The 22,035-nt window shown below is 33.5% G+C and overlaps 1 protein-coding gene across 1 annotated transcript in view; it reads left to right on the top strand.

Annotated features, from left to right (window-relative positions):
- Positions 1-22,035, top strand: part of PCDH15 (protocadherin related 15) — a 1,039,293-nt gene that overhangs the window by 933,182 nt on the left and 84,076 nt on the right. The window contains exons 26-27 of the mRNA XM_067710150.1: positions 1,605-1,714; positions 3,990-4,130. Coding sequence (XP_067566251.1) covers positions 1,605-1,714; positions 3,990-4,130 — 251 coding nt within the window. The remainder of the gene's footprint in view (positions 1-1,604; positions 1,715-3,989; positions 4,131-22,035) is intronic.

Genomic DNA, 22,035 nt, shown 5'->3' with positions numbered 1-22,035 from the left:
ATACCTGGGGGATTGGGTCAGTTCTACCCAAACCATTTAGACTAACAATGAAGGAGGTATGGTTATCCAAAGCAATATCTGGATGCTATTAACAAAAGAAGCCAGAAAATATGCAGAGAAGTAAAATTAAACAAACAAATAAATAAATAGATAAATACTTTATAATTTTCATTAAAAAATTATACAGGTTAGTTCTTACTCTTTGTCAAGAAATAGTTATTGACCATTCACTGGAGATATGGACCACCATTAGGTGCTATAACATCTGTCTGTAAGATAGATCATTTTACATTTAGGTAATTTTAGTCTATCAAGTATATGGAGTACAGTGGCAAAGAACATAGCATTTTGGACAAGATGTTTAAGAAGGATTGTATGTAATTAATTTTTCAGACTGTATTTGTAGCTCAGAATTTGTTAAAAAAGGCTTCATGTAAGCACAATATAATTGTGTAATGTAATCTAGATTAGAAGAACTGAGAAGATGGAGATAAAAATGAAGGGTAATATTAAGAGTAAGTATTACAAGATAAAAGGCCATGTGAAAGAGTGTCAGTAGGATTTATCTTATCAGTTTGAGGAAAGAGGCTAAAGCTTATAGAAATCAGATGGGTTAGATAGATTGGACTATAAAAAGATTCGGAGATGTTAAAACTTTATATTTAAGAATTTTCTAAATCTGTTGGAGTTGGATGATATAAGTATGTGAATTGTAAGAGTGAGATTGTTTGCATTAGTTTATGAAGATAAAGTTATAATAGCCTAGTCACAGTGACCAATATTGTAAAATAAAATGGATATTTTGAGAATGAGATACTGTGTTGTTGAAAATTTATTTTTAAAATTAAACAAGTATCATGCAAACTATTATATATAGGATGGATAAACAACAAGGTCCTACTGTATAGCACGGAACTATATTCAATATCTGTGATAAACCATAATGGAAAAGAATATGAAAAAGACTATATATGTATAACTGAGTTACTTTGCTGTACAGCAGAAATTAACATAACATTGTAAATCAACTATAATTCAAAAAAAATTTTTAAATAAATAGATAAATAAAATTAAGAGTCATAGTACTGGGGGAATAATATGGTTACAGTTAAGTAAAATAAGTGAATTCAAAAGAAATATTAATTTTGTGATGCCATCCATTCAAATACGTTTAGTACAGTTAAAGTTTAAAGTAGAGCAGGATAAGGACTAGACTAAAAAGAGATATCTGGAGGCCATTTGCTTAAATATGCTAATATTACCAACATAAAAGCAATATTTTTCTTTAGCAACTTGAGATAGCAAACTGTATCTACCTATTGCATTCTGTCCAGAAGTTGAGACAAGTAAAATGAATTTTATACAATTTTTGGCAGATAATAAAGTAGTAATATATGTGTGACAAGACATTCTTAACAAAGAACATTTGCATAATTTTGAACATAGGGCTGGAGTCTGAATGTGTTACTTTGTTGAAAAGTTCAAAAAATAGTATTATTCAAATAAACACAAATGCACAAAACTAACATATTCTATTATTAAATTCAAAACTCCATCATGACAAAATGGACAAGAAAAATAAATTATCTTCTCTAAACCTGCAGACCGCCTCCAGTAAGTGAACTTGCAACCAGAGGGACTATGGTTGGTGTAATTTCTGCTGCAGCCATCAATCAGAGTATTGTGTACTCCATTGTTGCAGGAAATGAAGAGGGTGAGTATATGTTTAGTCTGTGTTTTCATCATAAAACAATAAACTTAGATTTGGAATAAATTTCAGATTTAATTACTCTTTACCCTATTTTTCTAGTAAGATGTGTCTGACTTAAATGTAACTATGTGCTGAATCTGATTAAAAATCCAGTTATATTGACAAATGCTATTTATTTCCCCTAGGGAATACTCAATATCCAATTCTGAAAATGTTCCCCTCCCCCTGAATTAGGGATATTTTAATAACGTGTTCAAAATTAATGCATACTTTCAGCTTTTGGTCATAATCATAGCCTGCAGTAGTCTCTGGCCACTGTTTTGTGCCATCCACAGCCCTTACCCCATGTCATACATTAACTAATCCTGAAGAAATTTTAGGAACAGAAATAACTGTGAATGCCCAAAGAGCCACATCCATGATAAAACGCCTTTTGTATGAGTCCTCAAACTGTCAAATCAAACATATAATCAACAGTTGTAAGTAAATAAATAATTTGAGTTTTGTCTACCATCACTTTCCACATCCATGATAAAAAGCCTTTTGTATGAGACCTCAAACTGTCAAATCAAACATATAATCAACAGTTGTAAGTAAATAAATGATTTGAGTTTTGTCTACCATCACTTTTCACTGAGAATGGAATGGTTTGCTAACCTGTGGGAATAAGTTCCTAACTCAGTTTTTCAATTTGCATATTGATTATTTGTTTCACCTATGACCCACAGGTTAGTTGTCCTCTGGTTTTCCCTTTTTATGAGTTAAATGGTCTGGCATGTTGTAGGTGGTAAAAAAACAAACAAACTAAAAACCCAGTTAATATACATTTAAAAAACACGTGCATATTCAATATTAAACGAATGAATGTTAATGTTGTAAAGCAGTTTGCAAGGAAATTATAAAAGCTGTTTTCAGGTATTACAGTGACCAACCATTACTGGAAATTACTGCCCCTGAAGCAAGTGCTCAATGTAGTACTTTTCTTATTGTCTTTGTTTCTCCTGTGCTGTTATGCCTCCTCTCCAAATATTACTGACTTTCCTTTTTCCTTGAACTTATAACATCTGACTGAAGCTAAGATTTCTGAATCTGTTCTTATAATTTTTTCTGTAATTCTATCTGTTCTCTTCCTTGAAGTTAGCAAAGTGGCTCTACTTATTACCCACACTCCACCACAATGATTCTTTTTACATTCAATTTATTTGCTTATCAATTTATTCAACTAATATTTATTGAGCATCTATCATGTACTCAGTACCTTCTAGCTACTTGGGATAGAGCAGTGAACAAAATAGACAGATCCTTGCCCTCATAGAATTTATCAATCCAATGAGAGGAGATAGTAACAATTATTAAACAATTATTAAGTTAATAAACATATAGTGTTTAGGTAGTGATAAATGCTGTGGAGAAAACCAGAGTGAGGAAAAGACAGAGAGAGTGAAAGAGGTGGGGTATTACAAAGGTTGCCAGTGTGCCCTGCCCTTCACTCAAATATATATGACCAAATTTTAATAAATAGATTTCAGGGGCTTCCCTTGTGGCGCAGTGGTTGAAGAGTCTACCTGCCGATGCAGGGGACACGGGTTCGTGCCCCGGTCCGGGAGGATCCCGGATGCCGCGGAGTGGCTGGGCCCGTGAGCCATGGCCGTTGAGCCTACGCATCCGGAGCCTGTGCTCGGCAACGGGAGAGGCCACAACAGTGAGAGGCCCGCGTACCGCAATAAATAAATAAATAAATAAATAGACTTCAGGGCAAAATATTTTAAGATATTTAGAATAATAAATAATATTTTCTAAATAATCAACATATGAAATTATCTGTTTGTTCTGTTTGTTCCCTCTCACATTCTTAGCAAAACACTAAATCTGCAGGATAATAAGATGCATTACATCATAAAAAGTATAATAATCCAATAAGGTCATAAAATAATTGCTTAAACAAAATTAAATGGATTTCTTTAAAACAAAATTTCTAGAAGCATTTAGTGTGGCAGAAGATTATGTGTATCTACGGAGAGGGAAATAGTATGCATTGTTTCAGATTTAATTGACCATAGAAACATCAATTTCCAGGAGAATCTCAAAAAAACTTGAATTTCAAAACATGCATTTAGGGAAACACTGATGTTGATAATTTCAGGAACTGGAACAGAGTTTCCAAAGCCAGCATTTTGTAACTCTTATATGTGTTTTAAAAATCACAGTGCTTTTTAAAGAGAATTATTTTCCCTTACAGTGTGAAGAGAGTAACCAAGGAATTGTGTTTTAATTCTAGATAAGTTTGGAATTAATAACATCACGGGTATAATCTATGTGAATGGCCCTCTGGATTATGAGACAAGGACAAGCTATGTACTTCGAGTCCAAGCTGATTCCCTGGAAGTAGTCCTCGCCAACCTACGTGTTCCTTCAAAAAGTAAGTTGTATTACTTAAGGATTTTACAAGAATTTTATGGTGTTTTTATTTATTTTCTAATGAAATACATATGTCTAAATAAAATCCTCAGTGGAGAACGTAGAAAGATCATTAACACTCAAAGATGACTGCCCATTCATTTTAAGATCTGATATATGACAATGCAGAGAATGACTTCATACTTCTTAAATGTCAAGGTAATAACACAATGTTTTCAAATTTTGTGCAGTCTTACTGGAATGCCATCATTATTGGTGTATGTTGCATAGAAACCTTATTCTTAATTACACTGGGTAGTTATGGCTAACCCCTTGGAATGTATATTGTTAAGGGGCACATGATTACCATACATTTCCTGAATTGTGTGGCTTCTGGTACTTTGTATTTTCTTAGAGCAGAGGAAAATGCATCTTAAAAAGAGTGACTAACATTTATCATAATGTTAGCATTATACTTAATTCACACCCATTTCTAGGAAATGAGATTTATTATCCCCATTTTACAAAGACAAGAAAAGGTTAAGTGATTTTTCAAAAAAAATGTTACTGTCAGTAAATGAAAAGTGGGAGATTTAAGCTATCTTTTGACTCCAAAATCTTTCTTCAGCATTTTGGTGTAGTGTAGTTTACCCATACAGCGAACCAAGTAAAAGCCAATTTGTGAAGGGGGCCAGCATAGATTGAGAGATGTTACTGGTAATGGGATAAACACTGTTCTTTTCCATCCATTGAGATAATACTCCTTTGCACATTAAGCAATCCATCTTTTTGTAACTTAACATTGTCATATATCAGCTGTTATAATGAATGGGAAATTTTTTAAAATCTAGAAAACCCAGGAAAACCTGATTTAATTTAACTACTAGCAGAATAGAGGCCCAGAGAAAGTATAAATAACAAAACAGGGTATGAAACATTTATATTTTACTCTGGGCCCATTTCTGGACATACTCTCACAGCACTCCATCAATCAGCATCTTTAAAACAGGAAAGTGGATAAAAGAAGAGACCCTGAGAGAGCAAGAGTACCCATATGAATGCCAGAGAGAGAGAGAGAGCACCCCAGCAGGATTAGAGAAGAGTGAGCAAGGTGGGAGTGAGAGGCAAAAGATGTGCTACAGAGTTTTCTGTATCAGTTCAGCAATTGATGATCATAAAAATAAATCACTTCTGTTCATGTATTTCAAATCTCACTTACAGATCTAAGGTAGAGGCCTGCACAGTTGTTTGTAAAAGCACAACCAAATCATTGGAAAAATCAGATTATATACAGTGTGTCTGTGGAATTACAGGAATTAAACTGTCTTCAGTGATTATGCATCACTTACATAATTGTTTAAAAATAGCAGACCAGGGGGCTTCCCTGGTGGCACAATGGTTGAGAGTCCGCCTGCCGATGCAGGGGACACGGGTTCATTCCCCGGTCCGGGAGGATCCCACATGCCGCGGAGCGGCTGGGCGCGTGAGCCGTGGCCTCTGAGCCTGCGCGTCCAGAGCCTGTGCTCCGCAATGGGAGAGGCCACAACAGTGAGAGGCCCGCGTACTGCAAAAAAAAAAAAAATAGCAGACCAGTTATTTGAGTTTTTAAAATCTTTAAACTGCAAGCAATTACATTTTTATAAAATATAGAGGACACTTACAATTTACAATTCAATTGTAAATTAAATTGACTAAACCAGGAGTTGAAAGGTTAGAGTAGTTCTAAATTACATAATGTAAACTACCTTATTGCAAATAAAAGTAAATGTAAAAGTTAATTGAAAACCATTTGTCATCTTTCTTTGAAACAAACAGAAAGTTAGAATTAGAAAAAAAAATTTGCCAAATATTTAAGTTGTAGACCCTAGCATTTTTCAAGAAATAGCTCTGATTTCTAGGCATAAAGACATATTGATGTTTCATATGTGAGTATAGTAAACTCGTTCTCACTGTAATTTAAATGTAAATCTGAGGCTAATAAAAGTTTAGCTAATACACCCATGTATACTTACACGTGCCCTAGTATGCATGCACAGTGAGACCAGTTAGCAAATTCATGAATTATCCTCTCAGAAATGTGTGAAGCCGAAAAGCTAAATGTTAGTTTGTTTAATGCCTAATGCTTTGACTATTTGTTATTATCGGGTTGGCCAAAAAGTGCGTTGGGGTTTTTATAAGATCGTACGGAAAAACCCGAACGAACTTTTTGGCCAACCCAATAACATTTCATGACTGACTTTTTTTTTTTTTTAACCATTTTTATTGGAGTATAATTGCTTTACAATGGCGTGTTAGTTTCTGCTTTATAACAAACTGAATCAGCTCTACATATACATATATCCCCACATCTCCTCCCTCTTGCATCTCCCTCCCACCCTCCCTATCCCACCCCTCCAGGCGGTCACAAAGCACCGAGCTGATCTCCCTGTGCTATGCGGCTGCTTCCCACTAGCTATCTATTTTACATTTGGTAGTGTATATATGTCCATGCCACTCTCTCACTTGGTCCCAGCTTACCCTTCCCACTCCCCGTGTCCTCAAGTCCATTCTCTGTGTCTGTGTCATGACTAACCTTTGCTTCTTGAGTCTGAAGTACAAACCCATGTAGTATTTCCAATACAGTTTCACTTATTAATGACTGTTAATGGCCTATGATCAAACCCTACCCATTAGCTATGCAAATAATAAGACCATTATGTAAATTGAGGTTAATTGTTTAAAGTTTCATTCCTTCTTCAGAATTAGCTACCCTATGATCTTTAGCTCTATCACATATCATATGAATAAAGGTAATAAACAGAATAAATTTAATTCATTGAAGAAGATTTTATTATAATTTCTTTACCAAGAATTTATTAATGAAATAATTTTCAAAGTAAGTTTTACAACTATGCTGTAAGTAAATTTAATATTTAAAGCAAATTAATAATTAAAATAGAAAAAATTACAGCACATTTCCAAAATTTGATATTAACAGTGTTTAAGACATTTTAATCTTTTAGCGGGGAACATTTCAAACGTAAATAAAATTACAGACTATTATAATGAACCTCTGTATCAACTACCCAACTTCGTTGAGTCCTGGGAAATCTTTCATTTAGTCTCACTCCATTATTTTGAAACAACACAGAGACATAATATTTCATCTGTAAGTATTTCAATATGTATCTCTTAAAGATAAAGACTCTTAAAACTTAATCAGAATACCATTATTACTCTCCCCAAACTAACAGAAATTCCTCAGTATCAACAGATATCCATTCGATACTTGTACTAAAAATTTATTCACATTGGAATCCAAATAAGTTCATATACTGCAGTTGGCTGACAGCTCTTTAAGTCTCTTTTAATCTATAGGCTTCACCATTGTCACTCCTTTTTATCCATCTTGTTATTTATTTGTTTGAGAAATCAGATCTCTGAAACCTGGATTTTGACAACTGTATCTTCAGTGGGTCACTTCATATTTTTCTCTGTCTTCTTTATTTCCTATAAATTGTCATTAGAGCCGGAGTCTTGATTAGATCCAGGTGGTTGTTGTTGTTGTTGTTTTTTAAGAAATAAATCATAGGTGATACTCACTACTTCTTTAAGGAGGTACACCAAGTCTCTTTGGCTCTCTCCTCCTGTGATAATAGCAGCCACTGTTAATCATTTCCCAACTATTAATTCTTCCTTTTATTTCTTCTATATGTATTAGCCAAAATATTTCTATAAAAACTCTCTCAATATCAAATATTTGATTACTCTGAGGTCCAACTCCTATAGGAAAAGCAGAAGAAAAGGTTTCTATTCTTTTGCTCACTGGTCTCTTTTTACTTTGTGGCTTTGACCATGATCTTTTTCTATCTTTCATGTTTCTCTTTCTACCTTCTGTCTTTTTAATCTTTCAGGGTAGTTTCAGGAATGCTTTTCTAATTCACAGCTGTAGAATACCTGTTTCAGTTATTTTCATAATGTGTTAAAAATTATTCTTCAGCTTTTAGAAATCTGCTTGCTTTCCTCTGCACTCCCATTTTACTTGGAGACGTTTTCTTTGCTTTTCCCCTATTGTGCCTGTCCTGCTCAATTTATATTCTGCTCTCACTGTTTTTTCCTTTCTCCTTAGTGTGGAGTTTTGTCCTGCTACTGCGTTCATATTAACTTAGTATCTTCTTCATTTAGTGTGTGCTGGTAATTTTGAGGTTCACCAGCTCTCAGGGCCACCAGAAACCCTTAGCCCTCTCTGAACTCCCTTAAAAGCAGTAGTTATCACACTTGCAGTTAGTACAGAGATCTGGTTTATGTCATTTGTTTTCCTCAGAAGTTCATACTCTGTGATCTGGAGGCTAGCTTGTTGCCTTATTTAGTCTTAGATATTATCTGTAGGTTTTTGGTTTGATGCTAGGATATTATCCTACTTAAAACTTGATAGTGGGGAGGAGACATAAAAGCAGGAGAATACCCACAAGAATAACTACATGGGTTAATAATAATTTAACCAATAAAGTTCTATGGATGTTGGTACAAGATAAAAAAATAAACTTCTGGGTCAGATGCAAGGACCCTATTACTCCCTACAAAAGTATTAGCAGGAGTATCAGCTTAGCAATCAGCATAGCAGTGCAGCTCCCTGAACTCCAAACCTCATAGGCAGTGTAGGGCCTTCAGACCTTCACATGAGTGGATTGCACCACAGGAGAGAACTTAGAGGGTCTGCCGCTTTTATAGCAAGTGATAGCAAGTCTTTGTCAAAAGGGAGGCATTCCTGCAAGACATTGTCTCGCTTTTTAGAATTGCCAATTGCATGGTATATTTTCTCCCAATATTTTGCTATCCAAATCTCTGTCTTTTAGTAATGAGGAGGATTCAGGAAGATTCAAATATTACATTGTCACCTGAGTCGTCTTCCTCAAATCCCTAAACACATTATCTTAATACAAGGATATTTGAAATATTTGTTGAATCAGGGGAATTTTTTTCACAGTCAATGAATTTAAGATAATAGGAACTATATAGCCCTCTCAGGTCCTTGCACTGTGCTGTTACCGAGTTTAGGATTAAATTTTCCCTCAAGTGCTTTAGATTTTTCACCCAGGGCTCCTAGATACATTTTTTCCCTCTCTTAACGACTAACTTTTATCTTTTAAGCTTCATTAATCTTCTTTGGAAGTAGTGGGTAATATAATAAATATATGATCAAATGAATGAATAAATGATGAATAAAATAATCCAAATTAACAGAAAACATTTGTTAAACAGCAAATTCAGCCAACCTTGGACAGTATAGTACTGTAGTATTTACTATTACAAAATATCTATTATGAAAAATAAGTGGACCCATGCAGTTCCAACCCGTGTTGTTCAAAGGTCAACTGTAATTGAAAAGCACTTTCAAAATAAAGTTGCAGCAGGAGAGAACACCAATGCTGAAAGTGCCCCATTGACAAAGTCTGTTTTAAACACAGGTCTGGCCCAAAAGTGTTCAACCGTTTCACAATAATGATTAAGTCGAAACTTTCCTGCCTACCTTACCAATCTTTCCTCCTCAATCTCTAATACCAGACGATGGCAACCTGAGTGTTAAACAAACAGCTGCTAGTAAATAGGTGAAGAGGTAATTAATAAAGAAGAAAGAAATCTCTTACAATCTCTTCTCCAAAGACAGGATACTTTCCAGGAGAACATCTTAGCTGGGAAGGAAGAAATTTGAAGTATTGATTAATATATTGAACTAGAGAATCTTTTTTAAAAAACAATATGATCATAGTACTTTCTATTAACTAAATCTGTTTATTTTTTTAAATTATGGAATATCTTGAGGTTTTATTCAACAGCAGGAAAAAGATTACCTCAAATCAGCAGGATGAAAGGGAGAGCAGAAAAGAAAAAACAGGCTTTTATAATTAAATTCCATATGCCCATATTAAGCTCACCATTTCAGTGTGGCTGGAGAGCAGAATGTAGTTGAAACATTTTTTTTTTTTCAGTTTTATTGAGATAAAATTGACATATAGCACTGTAATAAATTCTCTATCTCCCCTGAACAACTCAGTCTCTCCTGGGTCTTCAGGATGAAAGTTATTGGCCCCAAAGAGATTTCAAGGAGCCTATGTCCTTGAGAAATTCCACAGAAACTTATATCAATATTTCTGCCACAAAGTCATCACCATTTTTTATCTTATATAAAACAAAAGCAATAATACATAATGTGCAATTTTATTAGAGCTCAGTTTGATATATGGAATTTCACAATTGAAGTGCAGTTTTTCTTTTACAGTAAAATTATCTTCAAGTGTGGAAGAAAAAACATAGCTTTGTATAAATATATCATTGTGTTTTGATGCAATAACTAGCCTTTCAATCAGGAATAAATGACAGGACAATTAAGATAAACCTTAAACTGGTATTAAAACAACTCAAATGATATTGATTTCACTTTATGGTTTTGCTTTAGGGTACAAGCTTGTAATACATCTCATTTCCCTGGCTTTTCTGGCTCCAAACAGAAGGTCTGTGACAAATAATGTTAATGACTCTTTACTCATGATTGACTGACTTACAAAAGCATTCCTGATATAACTTAGGTAACAACACTGCAGCATGTTACATGTTATTTTTTCAGTCCTAAAATCCCAGGTATATTCAAGGCCTTATATTTGTACTATAAATATATGACCACAGTTTTTTAGAACCTATATTCATACTTTATGACTTTAAAACTTGAGGACTACTGTATGAAAACTAATGCCATAAATCCTTTATGGTATTTTTGTCTCAAACACTCTAAGTATTTTATATAAATACACAGTTGACACAGCTACATTTTTAAAGAAAAAAAAATCTATCTGTCCAAGAAAACAATTTAATTTTGCAAAAAGCTTTGCTTGGAAATGTGATTTTAAAATGGTTATAGAATTTTATTAATACATTTCTGAAGCTAAGTGCATTGAGGCAAAGTTCTTCCATTGATCCCAAAAGTGGTTTGTTGAATTGATGACAAAGATGTGCAGTTAACCTTTCTAAATTACAGTGTAGATTATCATATGTATTTCTTCACATGTGTTATGCAGAAAAAATCATGTTTCATGAGGAAAACATTTTATATTGCTTTTACTGGCAATTAAAATTAAAATATTTAGTAGTCCAAGAGTGCATAAAATGGTTCTCCTTAACTTACATCTAAGATTAAGTGCCAGAACTTAAAAGACAGGAGGTATAATTTTCTTTATTCATGAGAACATCTGTTTAATTATTACAGTTAATTAATTATATATTTATTTTGCATTTTTAGTCTGAATTTCAGTTGGGATTGGTCTGAATTTAAAATGGGAGACTATTCACTCATTCACAAATATTTTTACCTTATATTCTATTTCTGGGAGCAGCAGTCATTTGATTAATAATGAAGTCCCAAAGCTATGCAATAGAAACTCCATGCCTTTTGTTTCAAAAATATCCACGATTTCAATAGCGGCAAACTAAGCCATATTAAATGCATATGAAACTGCTCATAGAAGTGGAATCTGTTAAGTCATATGTATTATAGAAATATCAATGTTTCCAGAAATGGAAAGCTTGAGCCACTATCTATACAACATAAACATAAAGTTCATTTTAATCATTAAAAATATGGGAAATAACAGAACATTATGAATCGACTGTGTTTCAATAAAAATTTAAAATATGGGAAAAATTATCAGGATTTGCTGCTAAATACATTGTCTTCATTTTGTTTATGAGCACAGTTATTGGCCCTCTACACTCTGTTGTTATATAATCAAGGTCAGGTCTTCTCTACAGGTTAAGATAGCACAAGTCTTTTTAATATTTTGCTAAAGATTTAGATAGCTGTTAGATTATTTTATTTATTTTTATCTCTTATAAAAAATGAAAACCTTCTTTTCTTTTGGTGACATGTTCTATTTTGCCAAGTTTAACAAGAAGCCAAACTTACTGGTTGATTATTTTGAGAAAAAAAAAAGCTTCCCGTTGATTAACTACACAAAAGTAAATTTCAGCATTATGTTTAAATAATAGAAAGAAATATGGGGGAGAGTGTCAACATAGGAAGATTTTATAAATAGGTTGAACCTTCAGTGGGGTTCTCAATCCTGCTTGGCCTTTCCTAGGTCAAGCTAAACCAGATACAGTGACCTCATTATTTGTTAATCTGGCAAAAGAGGAGAGTTAATGACCCTCCAGGGCCATCTGACCTTGTGTCTCTGAGAGACTGGCAGAAGAAAAGAGCAAAAGACTGAGTTTGAGGGAGGCCATTTATTTAGTGAGTGAGAGAAAGGAATAGCCATAAGAGGCCATGGAAAAAAGCAGTAAAATTTGTGTAACGATGATCGGTTAGTCAAACGAAAGAAGGCATTTCAAGAAAGGTAGAAAATGGCAAAAACTGCAAACGTCACAGATATTCAAGGAAATTTATGACTAATAAAAATATGTTGGATGACACTTACTTGGGATACACAGTGACTATAGCTAATGCCAAATAAATAGAAAAGACCTGCACGTGGATGAAAAGGAAACTATAGATCAAGGATTTCTTGGTTAAATCTACACAATAGACACAATTAAAAAATTTAGTGTATTCTTATTAATATTTATATTTTATGAGACATGCATTTCAGTTTAATTTACATACTATATAAATGTAAAAGCAGAAACAGAATTTTATGTTTCAGACATAAGAAACATAAATTTAGCCTGTCATTCTTTTTAACCATTATTCAAAACAAGTCTAGTAGTCAGTTCTTCTCCTGAAGGGAATTCATTTTTTTTATTCCCAGGAACTTTTATAAGTTCAATTAATCAGTCTTATTGCTGTTTTTCTCCCTCTTGGTATCTTGTACCTAATTAGTTCCCTATGTAATATCTTAAAAATAATTACAGACAAACAATTTAAGGGAAATCATTATTTTAAATGCTATCACTTTCAATTTTGAAAGTCTGTTCCTAGTTATTAATTTACGGTATATTCTGCCATCAAGATTTCCTGATAGAGATTGCTATGTTTATATTTTATTAAAATGCGCAAGACAGATACTCTATCCAGTCCAACAGCTCAATTTCATTTATGGAAGATTTCTACTAGATGATATTCTATAAATGTTAAGATATACATGAGATTAAAAGAGGTAAATGGCAATTCTGTAAAAAAATATTTATTAAGAAAAATACTGTAATTCAGAAGATTTACCAATGAAACATCTCAAGATTAAAATATAACCTTAATAGAACAGCAGAGAAAAAGGCAGATAACTAAAACTCTGATATAATAAATTGTTTAAGATTCCTGAATTTGGTATCAGGCAGGCCTGGGTTCCAGATGCATCTTTGATTTTTACTAACCTTTCTAAGCTTTAGAATCTTCAAGATTATGTCAAGATAAATATGTCTATTCCTCTTAGGGTGTTTGAGAATTTTAAGCAAAATGATGCCTGCAAAGCATTTACCTTATTAGAGCACTGTAGACATCCAATAAAAAAAGCTATAATAATTATTATTATTGTTTTGTTATTACTAGCTGTGATATGTTTGAGTGACACTTAAAAATATAGCAATCACATACTAAAAGTGCTTCATTTATTCCTATAGATTATTGTATACAAAGGAGTCCACATGTTTCTAAGCTCTTTGTGTAAACAATGGTTGTAGGCTGTGACATTTTAGAAACACAGTCATGACATCTTTTGGAGTCTTTAGATTTGAGTACCATTATCTTGATTGACAGCCAGATAATGTAAGTACAAAAAGAGACATTTTCCCCAAAAAGAATGGTCAAAATAATGTAATCATCCATGACAACATAGGGGAAAATATGCTAAAATATAATACTTAAGTTTTGCAACATTAAACAGAAAATTTGCAGTTTATAATGTCTTGGTACCTTGGGATGGAAAATCCAAACTTTTTCTGTAGGTAGGGAGATATGGTCCCCATTCTCTGATGTGGACTAAGTTGGTCTTTCCACCTGTACTTGGAACAGTTATTTGGTTGGAAGCAACAGGAACCACCTCTGACTGATTTATACTAAAAAGAACTTCTCAGTAGAATACTCTGTGACTTGTACAATCAAAGCAAAAGCTTAATAAGATTTAAGAAAGGACAAGAAAAGAGATAAGCTTCAGCAATCTTAGTCAGAAACTCAAAACACTGCTTTTGGGGGCAGTATCTTCAAGACAGCTGGGATCATGGACTTTGAAGCTCAAAGATCTGAGGGGGAGAATCTAATTAGCCTGGGTTGAGACGTGTACACCTGGCCAAGTGTGGAGTGCAGAGCACTGTGATTGACAGTTCCACTAAGCACATGGAGTATGGAAGTACAGTAACCCAGGGGGAAAAATATGGAGTTCAATGTTCAAAATAAGGGAGGAAGTGATGTTGGGCAGACAAATCAAGGCAATTCTACTTAACTTTTCAAAAATCAATTTAGGGCCCAAATGTGGTTGAATGAAATGCTAAGCTGGGCACTGTGGGGACAGGTGTAGAGGAGTGGCATATTACTTGAAGTTTATAGTGCTAGATTTCATGTTCTGTCATAATGAAAATTTATTTTCAATTTTTACTATGATGCTTAAAAATTTAAGTATCTGATTACTTGAATTTTTGAAGATTCACAAATTTATGTTGCAGCAAAAAATTATTTTTTTCTTATCAGATGTTTTGGAGAAGATTAAATATAACACTTGAATTTAGTGTCATATTGCAAGAACTATGAATCTCTACTTGACACATTTTTATTAACTACTTTCTAAGGACTAAATTTAGCCTGTTCATTGCACTAAATTGCTGTAGTTAAATTGCTTCATCTTGTATCGCCTCTACAATTTCTGCAAACATCTAATTATTAATTATGCTGTGTACCAGATGACTAATGAACTAAGCAAAGATATACAGATAAAGAATAATTAGATTGTGTATTGCAAGGTCACTTTTCTCTTTAATCATTCATTTTTTGTTAAGTCTTCACAACTAAATTACATAATGCCTGGGGAAATACCTTCTTACAGATGAGCAAGCAAACAAGTAAGCAAATTCATTTGATTTTAGGGGGAAAAATATAGGCTTAACTAGCATCATCCAGGGCTTGTTTATGCTGAAAAAGTAGAGTCACATGGTGTCTTTCCAGACTTTTTAGATACAAGAGATGACACTATAGAAAATGCATAGAAAGGAACCAATGAAGTTTATTTCAATTTTTTTTTCATTTTTGTGTATATGATGCGTTAGGTTCCAAGCTTCTAATCATGGCTTGGTCTTTCTGGTGACCAGTGTCCATCCAGGAGCCTGCCAAGAGTCACCTCATGAGAACCAACAGACATTCCTATCACTCATCACTCAGGAAATTACAAGGGTCTTAGGAGCTGTGTGTCAGGAACCAAGGTCAAAGATTAAATGTTAGAACAAAAGATTCTCCTAGTACCTCTACTTACAGCTTTAGGAGCTCTGTGTCAAGAACCAGGCACAGATATATATATATATATATATATATATATATATATATATATATAAAATAAGAATATATACATAATACTATTATATATATAAAATAGTATTATATATATAATAGCATTTTATATATATATATATATAGTGTACTTTTATATACACTTTTACATAGTTTGCTCACTATGCAAATGTTTTGAAAATAGCATGTATGCCAAAACACTTTTTTTTATGGACAACAACTCTAATGCTTTACATTTTTATGGTGATCATAGGCACATATCTGTTCATTATAACATTTAATCACCAAAATAATTCTACCGTTTTTCAACAGATTATAGATAAAGAAGCAGGCCTTTGTCCTTGTCCAAAATCAGTCCCAAAGTACTCAAGTATGTGGAAAAAATTTTTCTCATTTTGAATCCATGGTGTTTCTACTTTGCCTCAAGCTCTCATGAAGTAGGAATGTAGGATATCTTCAGCGAGGGATATATAGAAAGACTTCATTGAGCAGTTTTAATCTAAACAGGATTATCTACATAGTCTTTCAACCATTTTCCTGGTACAACTGAGAAGTTGGCTTGATTGCCCTGGCTCCATTCTATCACTCTATATTCTCAGCCTCCAGGGCACTTATTAAAATTTAGAAAACTTCAGAAATCCCCTAGTAAAATGTCAGTTTCTTGTGGTTTTAGTCATAGAAATATATCTAAAAACCTAATACCTAAATGTAAATTAAAATTTTATGCTAGTTGACACAAACTATCCTGCCCTACTCCCCACAAATCACAAACTTTAGAGAGGCTTAAGGATTATGTTGGATTTTTTAAATTACCCAAACTGAAGGAAGGCCTTAAAGTGAAATGGTTAAGAATATGTATTGTCAGAGTTTGGGTGAGAATCTTCTGCCTTTTCCTAGTTGTGTAATCTTAGACACGTCATTTAATCTCTCCAATCTCTGTTTTCTTCATCGATAAAATGTGGATAATCAATAACAGTGTTTTTATGGGGATAAATTAAAATAATGCACAGAAAGCATTTAGCTCACTCAATTATTAAGTAATTGGTATTATCATTGTATTAGTCTGCTTGGGATGCCATAAGGAAATACCATAGACTACGTGGTTTAAGCAAAAGAAATTTTTTTCTCACAGTTCTAGAGGCTAGAAGTTCAAGATCAAGGTGTATCAGGGTTGGTTTCTGGTGATACCTCTCTTCCTGGATGGTAGATGACCGCCTTCTCACAGTATCCTCACAGAGGCAGTTGGGTAGAGATAGAGAAACAGAGACAGGGACAGAGACAGAGACAGACAGGGAGAGAAAGTATTGGCTTTCTGATGTCTCTTCTTAGAAGGACACTAGTCCTTTTGGATCAGGGCCCCACACTTATGACCTCATTTAACCTGAATTACTTCCATAATGGTCCTGTCTCAAATTAGGGGCTAGAGCCTCAACATATGACTGTGGGGGAGACACAATTCAGTCCATAACAACCATTAGTGACCAGAGTCAGTAATGTTGTTTGTACATAAAAGAAAAGTACAAAAACTCCAATGTTTGCAATATCACAGAATTTTGCTTTTCCTAAATTTGTCATCTGTGAGCACCCTAAAACTTTTCTGTCTTCTCTGCATTTTATGTTTTTTAACAAGAGCAGTAATACGCCTGTTGTAGGCAGAAAAAATAATCTTCCCTTCTCCAAGAGATGCCCATGTCCTAACCCTTGGAGTTTATTGAATATGTCACCTTTCATGGCCAAAGGACTTCCCATGTGTGACTAAATTAAGGATTTGAGATGCTGTAGTTATCTTGGGTTATCTAAGTGGCCCCAATGTAATTATGAAAGTCCTTATAAGTGAAATAAGATAGGGCAGTCAGTGCCAGAGTGATGCAGAAGGAGAAGGACTCAGTCAGCCATTGCTAGCTTTGAAGATGGAAGGGGACTATGAACCAAGGAATGCAGGCAGGCGAATTCTAGAAGCTAGAAAAGGCAACAAAACAGATACACCCCTAGAGCCTCCAGAAACGAATGTAGACCTGCACACATCTTCATTTTAGCCCAGAGATACCCCTCTGCCCTACAGAACTCTAAGATAACACATTTATATTGTTTAAGCCACTAATTTACAGAAGCAATAGGAAACTAATATGATGCTCATATTTTCTTTGCATTAAAGAGAAGAATCTTCTACCTGTACTGCTATTAAATACTTTAACATATTATTCAAAATACTATTTTTTTCTCTTCCTTCAGCAATGCTGTAGGCATTTATAAATGCTTCAAGTCATTACTCATTACTCAGACTGATAACCAGATATTGAAGGGGTGACTGCAATAGTCTGCCCTTTGAAATAGAATTATCTCTTTATTCAGAAACATTTTATTTGGTTTCTACTGTTTGCTTGCCTGTATTCTAGGAACCGGTGGGAACTGATTTCTGGTCTCTAATGGACAGTTATCTTGTTTTTATTACAAATCTTATTTTTATTATGAAGAGAGACTTGAGGATGAATTTTAGCCATGTCTGGATATAAAGTCTGGCTCTTCCTTATAATAGTGACTTAATTTCTTTGTCTTAATATCTTTATCTGAAAAGCAGAAATGACAATCTACTTCATGGATCATTTAAAAGGTTTTAAAGAGATACTGTAAACAAAAAAGCCAATACAAGGACTGTTACAGAGAAACTATTCAAAAAAGAGCAATGCATCTTCCTTTCCTTCTGTCAAAATATGGTAAACCAGAGTTTGCTTATTAATTTCTTCTTGATGGATTCTTTTCTACCTTTTTGGACAAAGCTCCTTTATAGTCTCAAGAAAGAAGAACGTAACGTTTCTCTCTGTTGTGTGTTTGTGTGTGGGAGGGGGTGTCTGTGTGTTTAGGGACAGGTATGACAATTCAAGACTGCCTATGGGACATTAGTCTTTAGAGTCAATGTACATTTTCAAGTGCTTAGTAAATTGCATTTTCAAGACACAATCTTTTTGTTTGTTGGCTTGGCTTTTTGTTTGTTTATTTATATAATTTACCAAATTTATCAATCATTGTTTCTGTTTAAATAAAACAACTTTGGGCTTAAATATATACTTTTGTTTATGACTGTGTATCAAAAATACAAAGTTCATTTATTGTTCCATTCAAACATAATTATTTTCTCTCAGCTATGATTCTGAATTTTAGGATAAAATGATTCTTTCTAGGCTTGTAATGTCCACAGAATATTTTTACATCAAATACTGTATAGTGTGTGTCTTCCTCAAAGACTGTTGACTTTTTAAAATAAGTTCTTCATAAATTTGTAGTCCTGTCATGTAAATAAAAGTATGGATAGTTAATATGGCACTTTTACTGTCTTCCAACAGTATTTGATACTATTTAAATTCTTCTATTTGCAGTAAAAATATATGTATTTTTCCACTACATTATTTGATATTCCATATATAATATCCCACATGAAAAAAATTTCTTTTATAATTCAATGCTAGAAATTATTATTTTTTTAAATTTCATGGTATTAATATTCTTCCTCATTCAGATAAAATAATAATAATAATAATACTTTCTCTCTCCTACCTCGAGAGTCAGGAAGCTCTGAGACATTTGAAATAGTGACGCCATCATGTACTGTATTTAGTGCTTTACATTTATTCATTCATTTTACCATGTTGTTGTTGAGAAACTAACTCAGAAAGGGTAAGTAACCTGTGTAAGGTCACACCATGTACATGGAGTATTACTGGCATTTGACCCAGGCTCTGACTCCATAGCTTGTGCTTAAATTTGTTTATTTCCCAGTTTACAACTACAGCAGTTTTATTGGTCCTTATGACTCGTGTATTAAACTGTTTTTGTGGAAAGAGATGGAGTTTAATAGATACAAATGAATTAAAATAGTGTTTGTTTATTCTGAATGGAAACATACTGAGCTAAAAGTCATCATCATTCCTGTTGCAAATGCCTCTAAATGCATCAATGTGGTCTCAGCATTAGCACAAAATGCTAGCAATGCCAGTGAAAAGAAATAATATTGCATTCTTAGCTTCTGTTTTGCTGGTTACTGTTTACAGGGAAACTTAGTTTATTAAATTTTCCTAATGGGAAAAATACGTTAATATAGACACAAAGCCAAACTTTAATTAATATTTAGAATATTACTCCCCTGATTATTTCCTCATCACTATAGTTGTAAAATTGTCAGTGTCGTCATTTTCCTCACTAAAAGACTTAGCTAAAAATCAAGTGTATATTAAAAAAGAAAATCAAATGTATATTACAGTAATCTGAGTGTAAGTTTTGAAGCCAGTAGTTACATGCAGTTATTTCTTTAATTCAGTTATTAACCTTTCAGCCAACACATATACAAAAATGTATGTTTTAGATACAAGCAATTAAAATCATGCAAAAACTAATTAAATCAACATCAAAGCTAAATTAGAAAACTACTAAAATGAACCTCAAAATATTGTCTCTCTTGCTGCCTAACTACTTAAAATAAGCATTGTATATAAATATGACTAAGTACAATTCCTGCAGAGCAAAAAGCTGAGAGATAAGAAACAGTGACTTTTCTCATTCTAACATACTTACTTAATAACTTATTTTTCAAAAGATCATGTAAATATATTGTATTCCTAATTCCATCTAATGAACACACTATAACACATTTCTTCTATACTTTTTTTTCAAACTCTATTTTCTTAGTGAATAACTATCTATAAACCCTTTAGTAAGATCAGATTACATGCTTATCTCAGATGATCCTTTTGTTCTTAAACATTCCTTTATCTATAGAAATAGTCATTTATCTGGCATATAAACTAAGGCAGAGGAACAGAGAGGAAGTTAACAATAGTGTAAGAACCAAGAATCTTCAGGGTAATTCCAGACAGCCCATGGAATTATGAATGGTTTTAGATTTAGTATTTTCCTAATATTAAACTTTAAAAAAAGTCTGTTATCTTTAAGAGAGATATGCTTACTCTTAACAACAACATGCCATTGCTTGGCACTATGATTTTTTAAGGGCTTAAATATGTATCATCTCATTTCATTTATGGGGATAAAATACAGTGATTCATTCTATTTAAGCGAATATCAGGTAGGGGAGTGGTAGCAATTTTAGTCTAATTCAACATTTATTAAACACCTACTGTGTAGAAGTCATGGTGCTTCTAAAATTTAGTTTTCCAGTAAAGTACATACAAAAATAGTATTAAAGGAAAAATAGCATAAAAGATACGTGTGTGTGTGTGTGTGTGTGTGTGTGTGTACATGCACTTTAAAGAGGATCTAACTTTGATCTCTTGGCACCAGCAAAGTAACAAATATGTAACTCTGGTATTTCAAGCATTTTTTGAAAGTTCTGTGCAATAGAACCACATTATGATACAATTCAAAAAAAAAAAATCTATGTAATGTGTTAGACCACAAAGAATATTTAACAATAAGAAAAACACCATCCTTGGCTTCAAGGTTTTACAGTCTAATCTAGTGTATGTTTTCTATCAGACTAAGCTCCTGTATTCCCAAGTATTACAGTCAATATTTCTTTGATGTTTATATGCTAGTAATAATTACAGATATGGTTGGAGTTCACAGCATACGGATTGAGGGAATGTCAGGAACAGATGCCAACGGGCAGTGACAGGGGTGGAGGTGAATGGGATTGAACCCCTGACTTTAAAGAATGCAGTGAAGATGGCGATGACCAATATTTGATCAAATAATTGCAGCCCATTTTAATTGAGTCCCATATCGAAGGCATGTGCACGTAAATGGGCTCAGGAGAGGGCATTGTTATATATTTACACACACTTTCCATTTTATCTTTATTTCTCTAGCCAATCTCTCTCTCTCTCTCTCTCTCTCTCTCTCTCTCTCTCATTTTAACTAGCGTTTTTCAGCCTCATCACTATTGACATTTTGGGCTGGATAATTTTTTGTCATAGGGGCTTGTCCTGTTCATCACTGGATGTTCTCAGCATCTCTGGCCTCTACCAGCTAAATTCCAGTAGCACTCCCCCCACTGTCCCACCCTTTGTAGTTATTACTACCAGAAATGTCTCTGGATAGGCAAAATCAATCATGGTCTAGAACCATTGCTTTAACTCCTTGGAACATTATTCAGAAAGTATTTTATGAGAACCTGATGCAATGTAGGCAATAGGTTGGTCATGTGGATAGAAGAAACAGATTCATCTTGAGAATGATAAGGGTTCCCTAAGAAGAGAAAAATAACCGTACAGAATTAATTACTAAAAGTAAAGGAAAGGGAAAAATATCCAAACCAAATTTCGTTTTGAAAAACATAGTGTCAAGTTAAAGTTAATGGTATTTTGACTATCAGTTACTCTTCTGAACACTTTTCACCTTGTTTAGGATGTCTAACATAGAACAGAAGATCTACTCAAGGAGCTTTATATCCTGACTTGTATTTCCTTTTCTGAGCTTTAATTCTTAATAGTTCTATTTTCTCTTTCTTTAAACTAGT

This window comes from Pseudorca crassidens, chromosome 16, assembly GCF_039906515.1.
Source record: "Pseudorca crassidens isolate mPseCra1 chromosome 16, mPseCra1.hap1, whole genome shotgun sequence".
Classification (NCBI taxonomy): Eukaryota; Metazoa; Chordata; class Mammalia; order Artiodactyla; family Delphinidae; genus Pseudorca; species Pseudorca crassidens.
This window is presented reverse-complemented; position numbering and strand designations above follow the sequence as displayed.